At 33.7% G+C, this 22,410-nt stretch overlaps 1 protein-coding gene across 5 annotated transcripts in view; it reads right to left on the bottom strand.

Moving 5' to 3' along the window:
• Window positions 1-22,410, bottom strand: part of EPHA7 (EPH receptor A7) — a 208,864-nt gene that overhangs the window by 34,281 nt on the left and 152,173 nt on the right. For all 5 annotated transcript variants that reach the window (XM_061427797.1, XM_061427795.1, XM_061427796.1 and 2 more), the window contains exon 6: window positions 1,858-1,982. In XM_061427797.1, the coding sequence (XP_061283781.1) occupies window positions 1,858-1,982 (125 nt within the window). The remainder of the gene's footprint in view (window positions 1-1,857; window positions 1,983-22,410) is intronic.

Raw genomic sequence — 22,410 nt, 5'->3', positions numbered from 1 at the left:
AAACTCCATAAAACAATATTTAAATGAATAAAAATTTAAAAGTTGATATGATTCTAATGTGCTCTTTATAAAAAAAGTTATAAAAACTGCTCGGCAAAATATACGATTCTAGATAGGTTCTTACTTGTTCAATAATAAAACCTGCCCCCAACTGTGCCTGGTAATAAAAATATTCAGTGAAATTTAAAAATGTCAAACTGGTTGTTTGAATTATAATATTTGCAAAACTGTAAATAAATGTATATGTAAACTGGACTTAGTAAAGCTGATTTATACTGTCTGCATTATAATCATTTATAAAAGAGTTATATATAAATATATACAATATATAAAAATATTATCAATATATATTTATCTAAAATAAAAGAATGAGGAAAAACTGATATTAGATGACATAATTTTACATATATATATATCTCACAAGCTTACATATATTATAAAGCAATAGTATTACTTGTAATATTATTTTGTAATTTGCAAATTCAGTAAACAGATATTCTGTTTCTACCATGTAAAAAAGTAACTAATCAAATTTATTCCAGATTTGTAAAATATTGTGTTGCACTATAAGAAACTTTACTCTCACTTACCACCTAATATATTTTTAAAACACATTTCATTGTTTTTGAAATCTGATGAAATTTCAGAAGAAACTGTAACTGTCAGAGCTCACTGGAAAACAGACATAACAAAACCAAAACTAAAATCAAGGATCCCCTTAGAAATACATTTGATGGGATAAGAAGTATATCCTCTAGTACAAAAATGAAGTATTTAAAATATAACTTTGGCCATGGAAGTTATGTATTCATAAAGTAAATAATAAGTAAAAATATAGCAAACTTAAAAACTTTGTTTTTCCATTAAAGTGAAAAATAAGTATCCATTGCCAAGGGTTAGCACTGTATGCATTTAAGTGATTTAATCAAGTCAATTCAGTCCCCAAATATTTACAGAGCTTCATGTTTCTATTGTGAAATTCTATCTAAATGGTTAAAATGGTTATGTATATTAGAGCACTTTAGCTAATTAAGTCAATAATAATAATAATAATGCATTATTACTATTACTACTAGTAATAATAATAGTTCCATGTTTCAAACCTTGAATCAGGTTTTCTGTGAGACGGAGACTAGAATATTTGTGAACAGGGGTGTGTCAGTCTTTCTGTCTTTCTCTAGATGGGTCAGAAGTAAATAAACTCAAACATGGAGTTACATTACTATTTACTAAAATTTAGCCATTACAGGCGACTGAGGGAGCAGCACTTGAGTTTAGCCACACTACTTTTTCATGGAGAGAGGGGTGTAAAGAAATGATAGACATAAGTAGCATGATTAGTATAACTTCAGGAGGAATTTAACAGAGTGAAATATAATCACCTGACTACATATTTATTACAGAAAATAGTCTTATTTTTTTTCAAATTACTAAATTATTTGAGGCCACCATCATTATCAATGAAACCACATACATAAAATAAGTCATGAAGGGCTCAAATAGATAACCTGAAAGAAACATTTTCAGAAACACATTGGGCTCTGTGGTTTCTGTGGTACTAAACATCCTACATCTAATAATTAGGATATCAAAACTTGAATACCTAAACACACTACTAGTGGAATATTTTCACTGGTGTAATACAAAAACTTAATTCACAGAAACCATCATTATAATAATGAGCCAGAGATTCAGGGAGAGGGTTATTAAAATTGGCTAGCATCAACTATCCATTTTGAAGTAGCTCCAAGCAGTTGGTATTATAATGACTAGCTTTAGTCGACAGTGCAGTAGGATGACATGAGACACAGCGAGCATCATACGAGGTTGTACGTTTCAGAGGTTCTTAGCACTTACTTTCTCGTAATACTTGATTTCATATTCGGTGATGACTCCATTGGGATGTTCGGGTTCCTGCCAGGAAAGCTCCACACTCCGCTGCAGCACTCTCTCCTTCATTACTCCGCTCACTTGCGAGGGAGCTGTTTGGACAAGATGTGTCAATAAACAATGAGAAAATTCACTGGATGCCTCAAATCAAATGTCACAACTGATCAGTCCCATGCTGTGCCAGTTTCATTAAGGTAAAAGAAAGCACCTTTTCATAGCTCACAATTCAAAAGCTAATGAATATTCAAACAGGACCTTATTACTGTTCATAAACCTTAATAGAAATTTAAATTAAAGTGCAAACAGCAGAAGATAGCATTGTTCAAGTTAGTGAAAATGGAAACGATGGGGTTGAGAATGACAATTAAGCAAATAAATGCTAATTAAGGCTACAAAATATGATTTCAGATTAATCTCCAGTGATAAACTAAGTCCAAATATTTATTTCATATACAATGACAGTACACTTTTTAAAAGAAAAACTAATTTAACACTGTGCCAGGTAAAGTATATGGAATGGCTACTTTCATCTTTAATGAAAGGAATCACACTTGAAAAGAGATGGCTTTATGTTTGACATGCATGTGTCTGTGTGTGTGTGTGTGTTCCCAAGAATTCTAATTAACCTTGAAAAAAAATTTATACTTCATTAGGTCAAGATGCAAGAAAATGCCAAGGCTTCTGTTACTTAAATATCAATATGTATGTGTGAACACATATACACACACACACAAATGCTTGCACATGTAATTTATACCTATGTAACCTAGGCTTCAAGCTTTAATAGAAGTAATTCAAGCTATAATTTTGCTTTCTCTTTCTATACAGATAATAATATGCTTAGAATTCTTTCATCCTAATTAGTGGCATATACTCTTTTTGGTAGCTAAGACTGTGGAATGTAGGAAACTAATTTGCTCTGTCTAATTTGCTCAGTGATGATTAACTAGTTGTCTTCTCTGTCTAAATGAGTAGTCACACTGGCTTGGCTGAATTTCAGTGGGGTCATTATGTTTCATGTATCATGCTCTATCTCATTCCGTAAAATATTTTCAGGCTGTTAATTTAATTTTCAGATGTCCAAAATTGTTAATAATCCTGCTGACAGAAAAGCAATTAAATGGGGCTAAAGCTGTTTAAGCAAGCTTCTGATGTTTATCCCTTTGGCTTTATTTTGTTTCTTCTACTTCTTAATATTTTCTTATATCAATGTCGAGAAAAAACATTTGTCACAGCTTTCTGGCTTGGCGATTTTGAGGGAAGGACCTGGAAGATGCATGACTCCCATTTCCTCTCAGATTACTAACAAAAGCACAACTAGGGCAGATTAAGTGGAACAACTTTCCCTTTAGGGGCATGCAGCTGAAGTACTCAACATACTGTGTTTACAGACTAACTGTGTTTCTGATATGTTTCCAATAAAGCCAATTTCTAATAAAAAATCTTATTTTTTTCCATGACTTTTAAAACCTTAATATATGCAATGAAGAAATATTTGTTTCTAAAGTGATTTATCTCTCCACCCAAAACATTTTTAGCATCTCAGCAACTATGTGGTTCAAGAAGTTGCATCCCCAAACCACAGCCTTGGAAACACAAACCTCAACTAGTGGTGAGATAAGGTCTTATTGATACTTAGCCAGTAATCTCTAATAGTCTAATTTACTTAAAACCACTCATAAAATCTGTGCATGCTGCGTGCTAAATTGCTTCGGTCGTGTCTGACTCTTTGTGACCCTGTGGACTATAGCCCACCAGGCTCCTCTGTCCATGGAATGGTTGGGGCAAGAATACTGGATTGGCTTGCCATACCCTCCTCCAGGGGATCTTCTCGACCCAGGAGTCCCATTGCCATCTCTTGGTTCTTTTTACTTGGGAAGCCCCATAAAACCTGTATTTTATTTTCTATCAGTTAAAAAATAGAATGCAGCACAGGTGAGAATACTACAATAGTCAATACATAAATTACTCAGTAAGGCTGCTGGGCCTCCCATCAGGGTGTATGGCATGATGTGTGCCATTTGGAAATAGGTTAGATGGAAATTGGTTACAGCTAATTTCTAGGTCTCTTTTAGGAACACACATAGCTTCACGTGATTTGGAAGTGTAAGTCAAACTATAAAGCATTTTGCTTCGTTTCTATTACTAAACACTTAGCAGCAGCAGCAGCAGACACTGAATCCTGCAAGATACCGTGGAGACTTGAGGTATAAATGTACCTAACTTAGTTTCTGACATGTTGTAGCAAGATATAAGCACAGAATGAGACTTGATTTCTGCAAGTTATACATTAACATTATACTCATTATTTCATCCTGAAAAAGAATTTACCAATAAAATGATGATAATTGAGGATTGAAGGGAAAAGATGCCAAAAATACACTTGAAATATATAGTATTTTGAAGCTCATGGCACTTTTGTATGAGGAGTCATATCTGTCAGTGACTATACTCCTGATTTCCTGTGTATTTCTTATTTAAAAAAATGTATCCCTTGCTGATACTGTATCAAGTCACACATTTAAGAGTCAGAGACAGAAGTACTAGCATATAGCCCTTGAGAATAGATAAACTGCATGATAGGAAAAATCTTTCCCTATCTTATGTCCTTCAAATACAATACTTTGGTACATAAAAACTGATAATATTTTCCCTTGTGTTTCAAAATCTCAGGCATAGAGAATATACAACTCACAAGATGTACAGTTTATAAATAAAATTATCTCTAAGCTAATCAGATTCTAGCAGTCATTCTTTTCAGATAAAGTTATACACAGAAGTAAAATTGAAGGAAGAAATCTTAAAACACATTGATTTCTATGGTTAATATATTTTATCTGATAAATTAATCACACTGTGACAGTTTCACTAAGAATATGATCTTACACCAAAATAGTCAATTAACTACAATCTGAAGTTCATTTTGAAAAGAATATGCATACAACTAACCAAATTATATCCATACTTAAGAACCAAAATGGCATTATGACATTTACATTATAATTTTCAAAATAAAGTGAAATCAAATCTTTTGTAATTGGAATTAATGTGAAGCTAATAAATATTAAATAGCAATAATAAATTTCCTTCATTGGAAAATGTAGGAAAACAGGCAAGATTTTAAACATGACTTTGTAGTAGGATTTCTAAAAAATGATTAACAGATTAATTTCTCACCTAAGTTTCTAGAAATATTCAAATATAAAAATTCAACTGAAGGAACAGATGGAACATTTTGCCCTTAATTATTTTCAAGACTTATCGGGGACATATTTGGAGTCTATAAAATGACAGTGAATGATGATCTTGGAAAATACAGAAAATGGTTTCTGTGTTTTAAAGTGGCAGATCTCAACAGCATAAAAAGAAAGTCGATAAAGTTGATGCCACAGAAAAGCAAAAGTTGAATAACAAGCCAAAAGGTAAATTTGTGGGCAATGGGATCATTAGTATGAGTCTTTGAATCGAAAATAATCAGTAAGAATGGTGGGTTTATGTACAGACCTGAACCAATCAATATTTTAGAGATTTTGAGATGCAAGCACTCATGCATGATCTTTGATCTCAATTTTCAATTAAAATCCAAGTACTAAAAAATATATTTAAATTACAAGATGGAATGTACTTATAGGGTTTCCCAGGTGGCCCAGTGGTAAAGAATTTGCCTGCCAAGCAGGAGACTTGGGTTCAATACCCAAGACCGGGTTCAGAAGATCCCCTGGAAAAGAAAATGGAAACCCATTCCAGTGTTCTTGCCTGGAAAATCCCATGGACAGAGGAGCCTGGAGGGTTACAGTCTATGGATTTGCAAAGAGTCAGACCCAACTTAGCGACTAAACCATCACCATCTGTGTACTTAGAAGGGCTCCATTTTCCCCCCACCCCCACCAAAATATTAAGCTTACCTATACTTATGGAAACATTTCCTAGCACAAAGTGAGAAGAAAGACAATTTTAAAACATAATGTAGTCAGTCAATGGCACTCCAAAGTTCATACTCTATAATCTCTGGACTGTGTAAATTTGCAACATTACTAGGCAAAAGAGACACTACAGATATAATTAACGTTATAGACCATACAATAAAGATATTTTCTTGGATTTTTTTCCAACCTAATCACACTATCCTTTCTGAACAGAGAGATTTTTTCCACCCAGGGTTAGATAGATGTTGCAAAAGCTGAAGCCAAAGAGATGTGAAGAATGAGAAGGAATCAACCTGCCATCGCTGGAGGGGATACCTGGGAAACACAAGATATGAGGGCAATCTTTAAGGATCAAAGTCATGCCACAGGTGTTTAGAGGCAGAGAAATAGAAACCATGATAGAAGCACAAAGACTTGGAATTCTGACAACATCAATGAGACTGGGGGTAGATCTTCCCCAGAGTCTTTAGGTGAGCTCCCAACCCGTCTGATAACTTGATTTCTGTCCACTAGGCTGGCAGTTGAGGCTCCAGCTGAGCCCCACAGTCCCACTGTATGCAGACTTCTGACCCACAGAACGTGGGGATAAGAAATGAGTGTTGTTAAGTTTCTGTGGTAACTATGTATGGTAACAGTAGAAAATTAATAGACACAGTAAAGGAAAAATAGACTTACTGGATTTTAACAAAGTTGATGAAAAAAGTTTAGTGATAGGGTAGTTTATACTAGTGTGATGTATCAAAATTTACCCTGAAATAACATGGAGTCAAGGAATTTTGATCTTGATTAGGACTCAAAACGTATTTTATAGAAAAGAAATCTCCATTATACACCTGGAAGAAACTTTCTTTTTGTGATTAGAACTTCAATGAAGCTCATAAATTTGATTTTGGACTTAAAGAAGTAATTTATTGATACTTGTTATTTTCACTACATTCCAGCAAAGAATGGTGAGTGGAAAATAGTATTTGTATTTTAAACAACACAATCAGGTAAGATGGGTCAACAAGTACTTCAACAGATACGAAGTTGTGTAGAAATCTTTTACTACACAACTAAAGTTGTTGTATCTGTTGACATTTTTTAGATTCCCATTGCCTGCATGCATGCTCAGTCTTTTTAGTCTTGTCCGACTCTTTGTGACCCTGTGAACTGTGGCCTGCAGGCTCCTCTGACCACGGGGATTCTCCAGGCAAGAGCACTGGGGTGGATTGCCATGCCCTCTTCCAGGGGATATGCCTGACCCAGGGAAGGCCTCTCTTACGCCTCCTACATCGGCAGGCAGGTTCTTTACCATGAGCTCCACCTGGGAAGCCCATCAGCCAACTGAATAAAGTTAATATCATTCCAATGGGGTAATAAAACACTTCACAAGAACAACAAAAGTCACTCCTCAGCTAAAAAGAGCCTTGTTCTTTAAGCAACAGTCAACATCTTCGTAAAAATGATCTACTAATACATCTTTCTGGAAATAAATCTTTTTCTGTCATCAGCTGATTAGTAACCAATTATTTGGATGTTTAATTAACTACTGTAGGAATTAGTAAGCCTGATTACTAATTAAAATAGTAATTCTCTATTAAAATGCTTTAAGGGGCAAAGACCTGAGGTTTATCATGAAAGCTACTACGGCCATTAGTCCTAAACGTGAAACTGGACTCCTGCTCAACTGTGGTTAAGTGCTGCCTAAAATATTAATTGATGAGGAGTAACTCTAGGTGCATTTGTATTTTCATAGAATTATTATGTAATTGTAACTATTAACACAAATTAAACTACTGTAAAAATAGGTAGGTACAAATTAGGCAGCTGTCCAGAACTACGTGTACTATTCACACCAGTCCTACCTAGAAAAGAATAACTAAATTATAACCCAATATTGTTCAGCTGGTAAAGAATCTGCCTGCAATGCCGGAGACCTGGGTTCAATCCTTAGGTTGGGAAGATCCCCTGGAGAAGGAAAAGGCTACCCACTTCAGTATTCTGGCCTGGAGAATTCCATAGACTGTATACGCCATGGGGTCACAAACAGCTGGCCATAACTGAGCGACTTTCACTTTCAATCTGACAATTCAGCGAGTCTAAGGAGGTCTTGATATTGAGTCATACATGTCACCTATGTTTTCAAGCAACAGTTAATATTTTTTACTAGTTCAGTTTTAGTCAATAAATATGTGGCGTTTAGTCTATGCAGGGCATGGTAACATTTCTATATAAATTTACAGTTTGCTGTGCTATACTCTGCTGTACTTAGCGGTTCAGTTGTGTCTGACTCTTTGCGACACTATTGGCTGTGGCCTGCTAGGCTCCTCTGTCCATGGAATTCTCCAGGCAAGAATATTGGAGAGGGTTGCCATACCCTCCTCCAGGAGATCTCCCTAACCCTGGTATGAATCCACATGGCAGGTGGACTCTTTACTATCTGAGCCACCATATATCACCTCCTTTCTTCCCTACTATAACTGTGAAGGTAGGTACCATTGTTCTATTTTATTGATGGAAAAGCTGAGGGTTATGGAAATTAAGTAGCATCCACTCAGAAAGGGGAAGATTTTGGAATCAATCACATTTTAAAATTCTAATCCCATGCCTTTTTTCAACTACACTGCAACAATTCTAGGTGCTGGCACTTCCTGAGAGCAGGTACTAGAAGCAGAAAAGCTGTTAAGCCTCACACTTAACATTAGTTGAGAATCCAGGAGGGGCCATAATGATGAAGAGACCCTTAGGGGATGCATTTTAGAAGGCAGAGATGATATCATTTTAATAGTTCAAAATCTTGATAGTTTTCATTTGTGCTATATTTTATAACCTGTATCATTTAACACATACAGATACGCATTGCTCTTTAACCAGCAGTCTGTGGATGTACTATTGATATATTTGACCAGACACTTATAAATATAAGCATGTTCCCCTCCCATGTCTTTCTCTTATAAATTATGCTTCAATAAAACTGCTGGCAAATTGGTATTTAATATGGATCATCTAAGGAGGATAAAACATTTCAGAGTGGTTTAGTGCCTGCAGGTGAAAAAAGGTAGGTGAGGTTATATGGATTGAATAGGTAAAACATGCCATTATTAAAACTCACTTAGAATCATTGCTTTATCAAAGAAAATTGGGGCTAAATAAAGTTACTATTACTTAAAATGTTTCAGACAGTGACACTCAAAGTGCAGACTGGCTACTCCAATTGCAGAAGCAAATTTTTGGCCTATGAGGAGATGATGAAGTTATGTGAGAGGTACACCTAAGTCAGCAAGCATTTTTTTGTTCTTGCTCGGATAACATTTTTTTCTTAACAGAACTTTCTTAAAGAAGAAGCATTAAAAAAAAGAAAGAAGCATTTATTTTTCTTTACAGGCTCTTTGATCACGTTCTTTCTGGTGCAAGCTACTTGTCACATACTAGCATTTTTAGTAGCAATGACTTTTAAAAGTATATTAGCATTAGTCTGAAGTACACTTCACTGTTACACTGAAATGCCCAGAAGGTAATATCACTATAATATTTTTATTGATTTCTGATGTTTCATTAATTTTAAAATTTAACATGTAATTTTTTCACTACTGATTATCGTATAACCAAAGTATTGTATGGGCTTTACCATGCTGGTGGCTTAGATGGTAAAGAATCCACTTGAAATGCAGAAGACATAGGTTCTATCCCTGGGTTGGGAAGATTCCCTGGAAGAGGGCATGGCAATCCATTCGTATTCTTGCCTGGAGAATCTCCATGGACAGAGGAGCCTGGTGGGCTACAGTACATAGTGTCACAAAGAGTGGGACATGACTGAGCATTTAAGCATGGCACAAACTATTGTACAGACTACAAGGTTGACAAGACCCACCTTCAGGGAGATTTTAGTGTAAGAAACAATTTAGAACATGAATATGCAAAATTTGAATGCGCAACTTAGAGCATCGATGAAATATGAACCAAGTGCTAGCAAATTATCAGGAGGCAGTAAGGAGTAAAACACATAAAAACTTTCATTGTTGCAAAAAAACATCTGTAGTTCAGTGTTTGATTGGTGTAAGTCTCTGTATTCAGTTGCATCCGACTCTTTGCAACCCCATGGACTGTAGCCCACCAGGTTCCTCTGTCCAGAGAATTTTCCAGGCAAGAATACTGGAGCCATTTGCATTTTCTACTTTAGGGAATCTTCCTGACCAGGGATTGGACATGGGTCTCTTGCGTTCCCTGCATTGGCAGGCAGATTCTTTACCATTAGTGACACCTGGAAGGCCCATTTGACTGGTATAACTACATAAGTTAATTATCAAGAATGTTGATATTGTGTCTATAATCTGCATGAAATAACTTTCTATCGCAAATAGTAACAGAGCCAGGTTCAAGACTGGACCCAAGAATTTTTCTCTGGTGGCCTCTACAAATAAGTTACAATTCATTGAATCATTCTTCATCTGCTTCAGCTAGTAGAGATCTTTTTTTCTAAAACCCTATTTCCCTTGTGGATAGTACTACACAATGTAACAATTAATTTATAGCTATTTATCTCCTCAGTTATTCTGATGCTCCTTGAAGTCAGGAAATGTGGTGAAGCAGGAGAGTAAAGGAGTGAAGAGCACGGGATCATGAGTTAGTCTACCGGGTGTGCACCTGGTTTCCAGCACTTATTTGCAAATTATGCAATCGTGAACAATGAACCAAACTTCTTGAGCACTGGTTTTCTCAGCTTTAAAACAGCTATAATCAGAGTACATACTTTATAAACAGAACTGTCTTGGAAATCAGTACATGATTACATGTTAAATGTTTAAAACCATTCCTGCGACATGGTAAGAAATATATACATATATGTATATTATTATTCTACATTTATTTTGTTTGTGTTAGACTTACTGATGCCTGGGACCCATTCCAGAATACACTGATCTTGGGGTCAGATTCAGGCATAATTATTTCAAATGGTACTCAGATGAAGCTGATGAACAGCTAAGTTTGAGAACAATTGCTCTGAAGCTTTGGCAGGAAAATAAACTGTCAATTCAATGTGGAATTTCAGGATTGTCTATAATAAATGCTGGCAAATGTGAGGTTTTTCAATATTGACAGGTTTTATTCAATTTCAGTAATTTAGAAATGACCAATTTCTATAATTTATACTTTCTATTTTATATATGCCAGCTAAACAGAAAGACACTGAGGCTAAGTCATTTAGAAGGAACATATCACTGTAAAAAAATCAAACAACTACCAAAATGGAAAGAGGACAAACACATATTCTTTTCAAAATATTATATATTAAGTTGAGAGAAAAATACAAATGAAGCAATCTCTTCTATTTTATGTGATGGGGAAACTATTAATTTGATTACTTTTAAAAAATCCATATACTTTTGCTTGTGGTCTATCAAGTAATATGACTCCATCTCTAATTTTCTATGAATCCAGAGTTAAAAGCTACCTTATTTTATAAGGTCAACTATGTGACTACTCTTACTTTAATGATGAACTAGTTATAAAAATGATTTATAAGGAAGCATGGGATAGCTATAGCCTACAAGAGACCATTTCAATAATGAAAATAAATGCTTAAACAGAATAAAATATATGGGCATGTATGTATACACATTTGTTAGTGGCCAAAACCTCCTTTACAGGGCAACAGAATAACCTTTTCAGTTGTGTACATTTTCTTTGACCTTGGAACATGTTTTATTATAAATAGAGAATAACACTGTATTTTAATGACAGATATATTATAATGACAGTGATTTTTGAAACATTAATATACTACAAATCTTTGTGTTATGGGTATCTTTAATTATAATTTTCACATTCATCTATTTATATTTTTTATAACATGAATATACTTTCTTTTAGCTTATATTAAAAATAGACTTCTAAATTATTTTTTATTTCATATGCTGTAACTTTATTTCCTTACAATATGACAAAAATTATATATATAATGAAACTATATAAATTATTCTTAAGTTATGTAATAATATACACTAATATTTACATATATAATCATGTGGCTAAGTAAGCTCATTTGTTCCTCTTCCTAAATGGGTACATAATATTTAAAATATTGTTCTGTACATTACAATAACATTCTGGAAATCTGAAGATTCAGTTTACCTTCACAGGCATTGTAACATTTATTTAAATAACATGTAGGTTGTTTAAGAGGAACATTGTCAATAGAAAGAATATTAAATAAAGAGGAGATGTGAGATTTGCCTTAAAGCAGTGCATTAATAATACACATGCAGAATAAATCATATTTTTCCATTAGAATAAAATTTATATTACTGATGCCAACTGTGTGCTTACAATGTGACCACACTGAATTTTTAATCCCCAAATCCTTTTCCAGTACACCACCATTTCTCATTATTACAAAATGAGTATAATGTGTTACAACCAAAATTTCAAAAAATGAAACCATAAAAACTGAGTTCTCTACTTATCGTGATACAGTTTCATAAAATGTTTGTTTCACATATATGAGTGTTTATGTATGAATATTGTTGTTGTTTAGTTGCTAAGTTGTGTCTGACTCTTCTTGTAACACCATGGACTATAGTCTGCCAAGCTCCTCTGTCCATGGGATTCTCCAGGCAAGAATACTGGAGTGGGTTGCCATTTCCTACTCCAGGGAACTTTCCCAGCCTAGGGATAGGAACCATGTCTCCAGCATTAGCAGGCAGATTCTTTACCACTGAGATTCCAGGGAAGCCCATGTATAAATATATCAAAGTATAGATAAACAATGTGCATCTATGAATTACTTTTAATAAATACATTTAAAATATTTTAAAAATCATTTATACTTGAAATTCATATTTCTAATTGAGTGCAAATCTGTTTACAAAGAGGTATGCATGTGTTAAAGTGATACGATACAAAATAGAATACAGCAAAAGTAAGTATGACAGTTTCCTATTAAACACCATTCTTTTACTCTATCCCAAGTTCTTGATAATAGTTAAAAGCGAACAGCAAATGTCATTATATTCTGGCCACCATCAATTTCATACTTTTCCACCATACAGTTTATTTTTTCTGCCTGTGTCTTTTTAGGCCTAAAACTCACATGTATCCAAGTCAATATATTTTCTTAAATATTATCCAACAATATTGGTTTTGCAGCTATTGGTCCTCATTAGTGGTTTTGTCTGCCACTTTTTTTTACATTTTTTCCAGAAATCATCACTCTAGTGCTCCTTACAACTAATTCGATTTTAATTCTCCATTCAAAGTTTGATTATTCAAAAAGGAAAAGAAGAAAGGAAGAAGAAGAAAGTAAAAGGAAGAAGAGGAAGAGAAGATGGAGGGGCAGAAAAAGAAGGAAACCTAAAGTGTCTCGAAACTCACTAAAATTATCCCACCGAAAATGTGCAATTAAAAAATGTTATAATCCCAAATGCTCCAGGTGCTCTGAGTATATTTCATCTCCAAAGTGCATAAACTTAAGAGATTCATATTGCTTAATAATAAGTTCTCACCACCAGTCAAGATTTATTACTTTATTTCAAGAACCTACTACAAACTAAGCACTTAGTTTAATAGAGTCTGCTAAATACATTTCGACTAGCATTGTGGCTTGTATTTTAAAGTTGTTGCTGCTGCCTAGGAAGTTAGGCATAAATGAAAGCTGCGTTAAATATCCTAAACCTGTATAATGCCAATGGTGCCATGTGGCATTAATTTAGTAAATAACATTTTAGTACCAAAACAAAATTAATGCAGTTTCTTAAAGCAGCCAATTAATACTCAAAGAGTCACTTTTATGCACTGGGAGAATCTGGTTGATAATGAATAACTATATATAGGGAGATTTACCAATTTACGAATAAGTTTGGTTTCAAAGGTTAATTTGTAGTTTAGTTGTTTATAATTTAGGCTTCATTTTCCATAGAAATCAGTATCATAAATAGCATTTAAATTGCCAGGATAGCCAACAAACACCTTTGACCCAGAATGTTGCTAAAATATTGCACATTTGTATAGAAAACAAGTTAAAAACAATTCTGCTTTAATCTAGTGAATATGCAAAACAGAAAATGGGTTTGCCCATTTTTATCAAATGCCCATCTATATTCTGATTACTATTGAATACAGATACTTCAATATAGGAATCAAAATCTTCCAGAATCCTCCTAAAATACTGATGTCTCTTAGCCAGAAACAGAAACTGATCAATGTTTGCTTAGCTTCTGCCCCTGCCCTCATCTTTCATATATGGAGATTTGACTTTATTTCTAAATAGTCTCCTGCCACTATTCCTTCTCAATGACTAACTAGAACTCAAGCACAGGACAATAATGTCCCAGCTTCACCCTCTTATCAGTTAGAGCAGGAGTCTATGGCCCCGGGCCAAATCTGGCTAGTTACCTGTTTTTACAAGTAAAATTTCACTAGAACACAGCTGCGTCTATGGTTTATGGGTGCTATTTGTGCTAAAAGACAAGAGGTTTGGAATGAGAAAATATGGCCTATAAAGCATGAAATTTTTATTATCTGGTCCTATTCAGAAAGTTTGCTCACTTCTAAGTTAGAGCTTGTTTGGTTGCAAGTAAGAAAACCCACACAAATAGTGGTTTGTTTGTTTTTTTTCTTTTCTTTATTTCTCTCATTCAAAAATGAATATACTTCACAGATAGGCTGTTGCTATATTGGGTTCAGTGGCTCAAGGACGGAGAGAGATTCTCCTGGCCTTTCCCTCAATGTTGCAATGTGTTAAGGTTGCTGCTACTACAGCAATAACATCCACGTTGCAGGCATGCAATGAAAAGGCAGTGTGGAATGCTCAAGGTCTACATAAGGAAAAGCAACTTTTTCAGCAAGCTCGAGCAATCTTTTGTTTATGTCTCATTCATCTTCTTTCCTAAGTTGGACATGGATTTCTATAATTTAAGCAGGGTATATTGCTGTTCTAAAAAAAGGATAGTAAATAAGAAGAAAGGACTTGATAATAGGGAGGAAACTAGAGGTGTCTGCCAGCCTTGTCTTCCCCACAGCAAGAGAAAGGGAGATCAATCACTTAACTTGATTCCTATCCTTCCAGCCTCCTCAATTAAGTTCTCTTCTGAATATAGAACAGAACAGATCAAGGAAAGTGATTCAGATTCCTAATTGAAGGCATTAGATGATGCATAAAAAAAGACGGTTATGTAAACTGGGACTTAAGAGAGATATTTGCTAGCTGCTGCTAAATCGCTTCAGTCGTGTCCGACTCTGTGCGACCCCATAGACGGCAGCCCACCAGGCTCCCCTGTCCCTGGGATTCAATATATCAGTAAGATAAATTTTAATACCAATACATTCAAACTATTTATTCAAATAAGCATAATTTTGCTTATGGTATTATGAGTGTTATTTTATTTTATTAAAATATTTCCAGTGCAATCAAGTTCCCTCATTATGTCTTGTTCTGTGTGTCTGCACAGGATTAGGAAGATATATATATAAAGTTATAGGATATACAAAATTTTGGTTATATATAATATACTTGTTAATAAAACAAAGCCATCAAAATATTAGCTTCAATTCCCCCAATTTTTATTTCAATGGTCATTATCATGAAGGATTTTAGTTAATACCTGTTATCCTGGCCTTAAACTATTTGAGATAAAAAAGCAAAATGTTCTCAAATTATAAAAGAACAAATTATTTTTATTCAAATTGATACATATTTATATAATATATAAAATATATTAATATTCTAAGTAATTGTTCATCTAAGAAAATAATATAGTTCTTCCTCTACAGTATCTAATAAAGTCATGTATCTTATAAATGAACATGTGATACATATACAGATATATATAACTATATTCATATATAAACTTTTCATATCTGTAATTAAAAACACTTTATGACCAATATGTTGATAATTTTATTGCTACTTATTTGCAAATGTACTAACCACAGAATAGTATTTTGAAATAAATGACTCATACATTAAAGATATTTCTCATTGCTTTATGGCAATCTCAGAAATTTTATTGGTGTATATTTTCTTAAAAATAAGCTCCATATTTAATAAAGGCATGCAATTGATAACTCTTCAGTTTCTAGTCAAACAAACGCCAGTACGAGAGAAATAGTATTAGATGTCTCTTCAACTCTGAGAGTCAATTTGTCAGGTCTAATTTTGAGAGACTAATGTCCTCATAGTTCATTTTGCTTACAAAACTCTGATCTAAAATTTTCCTCTGAAACAGAAAAAAATTATTTATTCTTTTCTTTCTCTCCCCTCCCTTTCTTAGTTTTAGGTTAGTTACTCAGTTTTAGATAAATTTGCCTTAAATCAATAGATTACCCACACATATAGATTACCCAGGTTACCTCGTGAAGGACAGGGAAGCCTGGCATGCTGCAGTCATGGGGTCGCAAAGAGTCGGACACCACTGAACAATGAAACAACAACAAACCCACAAACCAGCACCAAGGCTCAACATCAACTTCTGTTTCCTGAGAAGTGAAGCAATGCAGAGTTCTGAGCACCTTCCATTACACATTCACATAGCAGTCTTACCTCACTCAGTGCCAGAGCAAGGCTCTTCAGAATGTTCAGTGACCTGGTATATTATGATTAGGAAAATCATATGAATAATCCATTTAAGGTAATTCTGCTGCTAAGTCACTTCAGTCGGGTCCAACTCTGTGCGACCCCATAGACGGCAGCCCACCAGGCTGCCCCGTCCCTGGGATTCTCCAGGCAAGAACACTGGAGTGGGTTGCCATTTCCTTCTCCGATGCATGAAAGTGAAAAGTGAAAGTCAAGTCGCTCAGTCATGTCCGACCCTCAGCGACCCCATGGACTGCAGCCTTCCAGGCTCCTCCATCCATGGGATTTTCCAGGCAAAAGTACTGGAGTGGGGTGCCATTGCCTTCTCCAAAGGTAATTCTACTTCCTGGTTAATACAAATCTGATTTTTCCTCATCATAAAACAAAAGAAAACAAAAAATACAACTGCACGCAATTAATATAATATTGAAATGTCTTCTAATTGTCTTTGTGGCAAGTATTAACCTGCTGATGTTCACTTAATATTTGCAATTCACTGAGCAACAAATGCTTAATTGCTCTTTAAAATGAGAACATTTCTCTTTTGTCCAGTAATAAAATCTGACCAGTGGTATACTTCTCTGGAAAACTCCTTTATATTTCTGAACACATCCTTTAATTCTGCTGTAAATTGGCTTGGATGACAAACAAAAGCAATTGTGTAACATATTTTGTGTTACATATCAATGAAAAATGAAAGGTGGATTCTGTACAGTTTGCACTTATTAAGAATTCATTTTGAATGGGAAGTTCCTTCTACAGTATTTTAAAATAAGAATATTTGAATCAAACAGAGTTCTGGTGTCTTTTTTTTTTTAAGTTAAAGACAAAAAAGAATTACCATTAAGCATCTAACAACATGGCCAAATAAAGTATTTGCAGAATAGATTAATTCACCACTAAATAACAGACAAGGAATCATTTTCTGGTATCAGATTACCAAATTATGTGTTCAAGGAACAAGAAGCCATTTGTTAGCAGCTGACCATTAATCCATTGGAAAAACTGTAGATTATTCCTTAGGTAAGGTGCAAAAGTACACCTGGAAACTGAGGACATACATACACATAATTAAACATACACAAACACACACACACACACACACACACACACACACAGCATGTAAATTCATTATGCCCCAGAGTTAGAAGGAAAAATATTTTCAAATCAGTCTGAATTTGATTTCTCATGCTTTAAATTAACTCCCACCCTCACCAAACATATGATTGGGCATTGTTCTGTTTTTATAAATGGGTAATTAGGATAAGTGGAAAATATATTAATAAAGATGTGCCCCTTACTCAACTTTCACAAGCTTTGAAGTTACACAGAAAATATTTGATCCAAGCTCTGTTATGTTATTTTGGTCAAATTGCTAAACTGCTCCAAAGCACATAATTTTTCATCTGCAAAACTGAAATGGTAAGGGTACTGCAGAGATTTTAATAGATAATAAATGTGAATCACATACACAATGTTTAGCAACTAGCAATCATCCAAGAAATGTTAATATTAAGAAAGAAATTAAAGAAAAAATAAACATGCCAAATTGACTTTACAAAATGGCATGAGTAGAAATATTTCTATTTAGTTCATTGACATTATTTTCTTCTAATGCAAACTGGCATCTTGTAATGTAAATATTCCAAATTCAATATATTTGAAACCTTGAGTATTTTACTTTGGATCCACAGGGATATACTATATTCAGGTCTCAGGTGCAGAGATATACTAACTTACTCAATTTTTATATCCCGTTTCTTTTTGTTATTTGTGTTAATAGAGAACGTGACTTGATAAATGCTCTATATAATGTGAAACAATTCATGCAAATTCTAATGTAAGAATGATATTTACTAGATAAATCTAGTAAATCTAGTAAAACATGTTAAGTTTTAGATATTAATTGTAATGTTTTCTGATAAGAGAAAATTGTCTTTGTCAATATACTGGTTCGCTATTCTTTTAAATTATTTGAAAGGATGGCCTTAACATCTCTTTATAACACCTACTGTAACCTTTGATTTTATTTCAGTGTGCCTCAGTTTTCTCATCTGTCCAAAGGAATAATGTCATTTTAAGGAGGCACTGGAAAAAAAAAAAAAAAAAGGAGGCACTAAAAGCATTAAATGAGAAAAGATAAGAAGTGCTTAGCAAACTGAGTATAGAAAAAATGATAGCTGTCTTAAAATGAGCACAGTATACAAGGTCTGTCCTCGTTGACCTCTGTTTACTTCTGCAGCATCACTTACCTGTCCTTTCATTCTCATATATATCTGTCAGGATTGCAAGATGCCTTTAAATTAGTTTAACAGGGAAATCTCTGCCGTATTTAACAGTTCATGCTATTTCATGAGTCCATAGTTATGATTGTTCAATTTGTTCTGTATGGAAACCCTTATTTTAGCCTGCTGGTAGGCTCCAGTCCACGACTTAAGACAACTGAAAGCTCAGCTTCTCTGTATTTTGTATGGTGGTTCAGAAGATAAAAAAATCTGCTTGCAATGCAGGAAACCCAGGTTGGATCTCTGGATCAGGAAGATCCCCTGAAGAAGGGAATGGCTACCCACTCCAGTATTCTTGCCTAGAGAATACCATAGACAGAGGAGCCTGGCAGGCTACATTCCACAGGGTCATAAGGAGTCAGACACGACTGAGCAACTCACACTTTCTTGGAGGGGAATTATCTGTTTATATGCCTTCTACCCTTACAGAATATGAGCTTCACTGGGGTAGTGACTGTATTTGTTCATGGTTATATCCTGTGACTCCTGCACAGGAACAAACACAAAGCAGGAACTTCATACGTTTGTGGAACAAATTGAAAGGTTTTTTTGACATTTGGACAAGCAATGCATCTGCTTAAAGAAGTTTTAAAAATAAACTGGCAACAGTATCCACATCTCTATTTTCCATCCTGCCTAATATTGTTGATATTACCTTAGTATTTTCAGTATCTATGTCCAGACCAATACACTCAATAGATAAAAATAAGAGATATACTTGTTATTGGAAAACTGCTGACTTAAGAAAAGGCAGGTAAAATGCCTTACTTGTGTTGAAAGGTTTTTCTTTTTTTCTTTGGTTAAGTTGCCAAATGACAAAGTTGACCCTGATAGAGAGTTATGGAGTACTACAGTATTACGCTATAAATACCTATTGCTTTAGATCAATATCCAAGTAATTCCCCACTGTGTTTACAAGACCAGAATACTAAAGTAGGCATACATAAATCATTTATTTTATACTAACAATAAACTATGGAGAAGTTACTTCACTCAAACTTTCATTTTGCAGTACAAAAATAACAGAAATGCTGACAATTTCTTTAAACACTAGATATATAGGCAAACAACCCTTTGAACCACAGGTGATAGGAGCTGATAATGGAGAGGTATTCAAGTTAAATCTATGCTCTGCAATTGCTCCACTTCTAATCTTTTGCTTTTATTTTAGAAGAAATAAACTTTATATTTGTGCTGATTTGTGGGAGCAAAGTGAATGATGAAGTTGTTATCCTTTAAAGTTAGATTATATTTGTAAAATACAAAGTGAAAGAAATAATTCTGGATCTTGCAAAACTCAAAGAAATGATAAATTCTTTGTTCTTAAAAGCAAGTTGTAGATTTTTAAAACTGTTGATGAAATTTTATACACTAAAGAGTTATTAAAATGTCAGGTAATATGTAGAAAAGACTGTCAAAACCATACATGATGCATAAATAATGATTTTTGTTTTTTATAATTTAGTTGGTAAAATATTTGCTCTGTTATTTATTTGAACTTGTGGTTATATTTTTTAATAAAATTTTGGTGATAATTTGAGAATGGTTTTTTAGAATATTTACATATTTTAACACCAAGAGATTATTAATAAATTATAAAATACTTTTTCTTTTGTTTTAAAATATAAGTATTTCACAATATGAGATAAGATTCAGAAAGAAATGTAAAATTAAATAAGCCATTTAGGAAAATTAGATATAAAGGTTTATCTGTCATATATTTACAGTTAGTGCTTTTCTCCCAAGATCATCTTTATGAAATCCTGTTTCTTTCTTTTACATTTGAAAGAAAACATTGTTATTCCTATGTCTTTTTAAAACCAATCTGTCGACACTGGTATCAGACAACTTTGAACTGATGTTGAGTTGTGTAACAAGTGACAATATCAACTCCCAAGACAGCCGAAATGCTTGCTTCATGAATGCATTTGACAGGTCAGACACCAACCTGATATTTACAAATGCGTAGCGGCAATACGTGAGTATCACAAATAGCCAAGAAATGCTTCTATTTTCTTGGGAAGACAAGTTTATATGCTCTGGAAAAACGTTATATATTAATTATCGTTCCTTTGTTCTTATCTGCACTGTGATTCAGCTCAGGAATTGTATTTTTCAGTTGCAAAATATTTGCCACCTGCTTGTGGATAAAAACTCTGGCCCGTAGGTACTGCTGTTTGTAAATGACTCCCAAAGGCAACAAGACATCGTTTTCCCAGGTGGGCTACTCATTTACTTTCTGTTTTCTTTCTCACACTATTCATCTGTGGTGACAAGTGTCAATTATGGACAGGAGATTTATGGGACGGGAAAGATAAAGCCCAATTTACAAATCATTTCCTGCGCAAGCAGACAGGTGCAATGACAGAGCCGGCTTGCTGTAATTGAATTTCTTGCTGCTATCTACTCAGTCACAAGAAGATGTCAACCTCAAGGATGCCAGCTGTGGAAAAAGTCTTAATACACTATGATTTTGAATGTGGAAATGACAATATAGTCTGGGTTTTAACTTTGGACTCTAAATAGAATATACTAAGTTTTTCCCCATGTAATTATAAGGATTTTCCTTACCCTCTTAAATGGTCAATGCATCAGGAACAATGCACTAATGTAGGCTAACTTTAAATCAAATGGCTACTATAGGTAAGAAAATAAACTCCACTCTGATGTATCAGAAATTAATTTATATATATCTATCAATATTGAATAAGAATGTGTGTTGTAGAAATGTATATTTTTTCATAAGTAACTAGTTTGACTTTTATTATTAAGAGGACTGTTTTCCAACATATACGAACTTTTAAAAATAAAATTTTGATGTTTTAAATTTAAATGTTGCTTTGTTTCAAAGAATATATAAATATAATGTATATCATCTTGGGACACCATCTATGATTATATTAATTACAGTTTCCCAGCTCTGAAAAACTTATATACCTCTAACAATTATTTGTACATGCTTAGTTTAAATCCAACTTTGCAAGGTGTATGTTAATAGGTGACACTGAAAATAAATGAAAGTTTTGGAGGTCTACAGAAACTAGAATACAAACATATCTTTGTTTACACATATTTTATTGAATTTTACCTGAAAAATTTCAAACGCCTTTGGTTAATTTGATGGTCTTTTCTAACTGTAAGATTTAAAATTTTTTTTAATTACTTTTTTTGTGGGGAAAAAAGCTTCCAAATAAGTGTAATTCCTTTCAGAAATTGAGAGACAGAGACAGAAAGATGAAACAAACTTTGGACAAAATTTGATTACATTATTTTTAAATCCCACAAATTCTAAAAGTAGAAAAAATGTTATTCAACAGCCATTATTTCCTACTAGACATTAAGTTAATGTCCATTTTTGTTTGTAATTAATTACTGACAATAATACAGTGAACCATTTTGAACTTCTGTGTGTACTAAAATTTCAAAAATAAGATAATTTTCATTTTGATAAATATTGCTATGTTACTTTAATCAGTTTTATAAATTTCTATTTCTACTAGGAATTTATCAAATTTTCCATTTTGTATATCTTATGGAACATAATATTCTGTTATATTTTAATTAATATCTTATTCTACTTATGTATCAAATGTTCTATTGCTGTTCACTTTTGCATTTCTCTAATTGACTTATGAACCATTTCTGATTCTTCAGTTTCATATTTTTGATTAGGTTGCTTTATTATTATTTTGCAATTTTTCTTTTTTAAAAATAAACATGGGATACTATCCCTTTTTCAGATATATATAACATTTCC

This window comes from Bos javanicus, chromosome 9 (assembly GCF_032452875.1).
Source record: "Bos javanicus breed banteng chromosome 9, ARS-OSU_banteng_1.0, whole genome shotgun sequence".
Lineage (NCBI taxonomy): Eukaryota > Metazoa > Chordata > Mammalia > Artiodactyla > Bovidae > Bos > Bos javanicus.
The sequence above is the reverse complement of the archived record's forward strand: the minus strand, read 5'-3'. Positions and strand labels throughout refer to the sequence as shown.